This window comes from Branchiostoma lanceolatum, chromosome 13 (assembly GCF_035083965.1).
Source record: "Branchiostoma lanceolatum isolate klBraLanc5 chromosome 13, klBraLanc5.hap2, whole genome shotgun sequence".
NCBI classification, from domain to species: Eukaryota; Metazoa; Chordata; class Leptocardii; order Amphioxiformes; family Branchiostomatidae; genus Branchiostoma; species Branchiostoma lanceolatum.
This window is the reverse complement of record NC_089734.1, coordinates 1,441,227-1,444,554: the sequence shown is the minus strand read 5'-3', so window position 1 is coordinate 1,444,554 and position 3,328 is coordinate 1,441,227. Positions and strand designations below refer to the sequence as shown.

Below are 3,328 nucleotides of genomic sequence, written 5' to 3'. Positions count from 1 at the left end.
ATGTAGGAAAGCAAATGTGGTAGGGCAAGAAAGCCTTGATACCTCATTGTTTAAACCGAGATTAGTGAATTTTGTAAAATATGTCTGTCAGAAACTCGTTGCCATGGCAACACAAAAAATCATAAACTTATACTATTAATACAAAATTGTTGCCAAATACATTCTAGGAAAAGTCACCAAGTTTGGTAGTCCTAGCACACGTCGTTCTTCAGCTATATGACGTCAAAGTTGGCGCGGGCACTTTAAGAACCCTCCCCCCCCCCCGGTCTGGATAGGGTTAACACAAAACAGACTTACCAATCTTACTTTACATTACAGTTTGCCAGCTTTTTCAAAAGAAATTCAAGGTTGCAAAAGCATTAGGTTTCTTACAGACCGCAAAAATGCAGGAGGGGCAACTGGCGGTCGCCTTGCTCTCGAAAGCTTCATCCGCTCCTACCGCAGCTGCATAGCCGCCGGCCTTGTTGTGTTGGTCGCTGTGGGTCTCTACTCTCTGACGTTCATCAATAAAGAGGTAAACACTTCTGTAAGGGAAAGCCTGCTGCCAAAAAGATTTCTGCAGTTATACCTAATTTTGTTTCTTACGTTTGGTATTCTGACGTAGGTATAATTATACGTTTATAGGAAATATCCCAATTGTCCACAACTGTTGACGCATTGAAGCGCAACCAAGACGACATGCACCAACTCCCCACTACTATTGACGCCTTACGGCGCCACCAAGACGACATAGCTACCCTTTTTGACGCCTTGGAACGCAGCCAAGATGACATTTCCACCACTTTTGACGCCTTGAAGCGCGACCATGACGGCATGACCACCGCTATTGACGCCTTGAAGCGTGACCATGACGGCATGACCACCACTATTGGCGCCTTGAAACGTGACCATGACGGCATGACCACCACAATTGACGCCTTGAAGCGTGACCAAGACGACATGCCCCAACTGTGCACCACCGTTGACACCTTGAAGCACGATAAAGACGACATGCCCCAACTGCCCACCACTGTTGACACCTTGAAGTGCGACCAAGACGACATGCGCAAACTGTCCGCCACTGTTGACGCCTTGAAACTCGAATTGGACAAGGAGCGAAGCCGAACCACCTCCTTGGAACAGCGTATAGACGAGATGTTTAAGGCACCAGGTAAGTTGGCTTTGACCTGGAATATATACTCTTCGTTGTTATCTATTAGTGAACAACCTTAATTGAATTAAACAGGCGATGCATGACAATTGCACAATATTACCCGCATCCTCTGTATTTTTGCGCATGTGTGTGTATGCGTATCAGTGTGTGTGGTGTGCGTCTTGTGTGGTATGTGTTTGTGTTGTGTGTTGTGAGGTGTGTGTGTGTGTGTGTGTGCGTGCGTGTGTGTGTGTGTGTGTGTGTGAGGTGCGTGTGCTTCGCACATGTGTGTGGGGGATGTATGTGAGGTGTGGGTGTGTGTTTTTTGTGGTGGGTGGGTGTGTTCGGACGTCGTGTTCAACACAGTATTCAACAATGCCATACTGAATTCTATTCATTGAAAAAAGCTACACAATCCTATGGTAGATGAAGTATTCGAATGAAGCATATGATATATTTGTATGTAATACTATGTAAACGATTTTCAATACCTCTCATGTTTATTTCTACCCTGTTTGTGAAGCAAAATTACAAGATAATTTTGCAGCATCTTGTCCTGCCGGTTACACAATGTGGCGTGGAATCTGCTACAAGGTCTTCAACACAGAGAAGCCCTTCAGTAGGTCGGCGGCGACCTGTCGTAAGGACGGCGGCACCCTCGCCATGCCCCGAGACGCCGAGACCAACGCCTTCCTGATCTCCTTGTACAAGCCCGTGAGCAGCAGTGATGTCTTCTGGTTCGGCCTGCACTCTCTGCGGCAAGAGGGAACCTTTGAGTGGATGGATGGTTCTGCACTTGGGGCGTACAACAACTGGGCTCCGGGACAACCAAACAACGATGGTGGCAGGCAAGATTGCGTTAAATATCAACCAACCTTGAAACACAAGTGGTACGACGCAGTCTGTTTTTGGCCGCATCGCTTCATATGCCAGGCTGTTCCAGGTACCTATCAATGCTGTTTCTGTATCATATCCTGGAATTCTTTCATCTAGTAAACATGCCACAGTCCAAGTGACCACCACACTGAACACGCTAGACCACCACTGCACCAGTGACCATAAACCACGTAAAAACACGTCATTCCACGCCTCATACCTGCTAATTCTTTTCTTTTTTCCAGGACGTCCTTAGGTGACAGGAGGCTCTCCTATTATCCGCAAGAAAGAGGAAAACGTAAAACATGGAATTAGAGAAATGTGTCCTAATAGCACATTGCTTCATTTTTTTTCAATAGTTTGCTTGTCGAGTAGGAATCTAAAAGAGAAGAAATAATGAATGTAATGTAATGAAGCAGTGCCTTACAATGGGAGTCGCCACTAAGTTTTCATATAGCGATAATTTACAAATCTTTTCGCACGTAGCCAGAATTCCTTTTACGTGAAGAACATTCTACAGAAGTGACAAGCTGCTGATTTGGCCCAAGTATATCCATAACCTCCTTCTGATGGGTTCATACAAAATACTTAACATGATTATACTGTAAGCGCATTAAAAAACTCACTTAAGATAGAGCCTTGAACCACTGAAGAATCTACAATCGTGAAATCGCTGTGTTGCAGACTTAATAAAAGTTCTAAACGGAAACTATGCGGCTCAGGCTGTCTTACTGAGGGGTGATTGCGGTGCGAATGATGTCGGAATTTGTGAGTGAGTCAATAATCTCAATTGGTAATCAAGAAAAAATAACATATAATGTAGCGCTGAGAATAACAAGCAAGCACGAAAGAATAAATCATATTCGGATTATCTTATTTGAATACAAGCCTGGATTGGAAGTAACTAGACAGAGACAAAAAGGAGATAAAAAATAGTATTTAGCCGGCTGTATAACCCCTTATCCCACTTAAAGAATAATGTTTAAAAAAAAGAGATAGATAAAGTAAGACAAAGTAATGTTTCTAACGTTGTGTTCACCGATATTAGCCAGTTTTAACGACCTTGTCAGCAACCAAAGACGTGTGAGGGTGGGTAGGGGAAAGGTCTGTTGGGAATGCTTGCTCTGACATTTGGAACTCACTGTGCAGAAAGCCGTAACGCAGTGATCAAATGTTATTAAAACATACATGGATATAACAAATAACACATTGATTAGTCTGACGAAGTGAGGACCTATCTGCCCATATTTGGAGGAATGACGTTTATACGGTTTCGCAAATTGCATTTTGTTTTTCTGCAGGTGGCAGACTAATTTTCTT

At 43.8% G+C, this 3,328-nt stretch overlaps 1 protein-coding gene across 1 annotated transcript; it reads left to right on the top strand.

The window, feature by feature from the left end:
- Positions 1 to 678: 678 nt before the first annotated feature.
- Positions 679 to 2,264, top strand: LOC136447066 (CD209 antigen-like). Its single transcript, XM_066445740.1, has 3 exons — positions 679 to 1,150; positions 1,680 to 1,973; positions 2,254 to 2,264. Exons 1-3 carry the CDS (start codon positions 679 to 681, stop codon positions 2,262 to 2,264), a joined length of 777 nt encoding a protein of 258 aa, XP_066301837.1.
- The last annotated feature ends 1,064 nt before the right edge of the window (positions 2,265 to 3,328 follow it).

Bases quoted from the DNA above. Each gene is read 5' to 3' on its own strand.
- LOC136447066 (XM_066445740.1), top strand. From the start codon at position 679: ATGCACCAACTCCCCACTACTATTGACGCCTTACGGCGCCACCAAGAC. The intron at 1,151-1,679 runs GTAAGTTGGCTT...ATAATTTTGCAG, and splicing joins CGAGATGTTTAAGGCACCAG to CATCTTGTCCTGCCGGTTAC.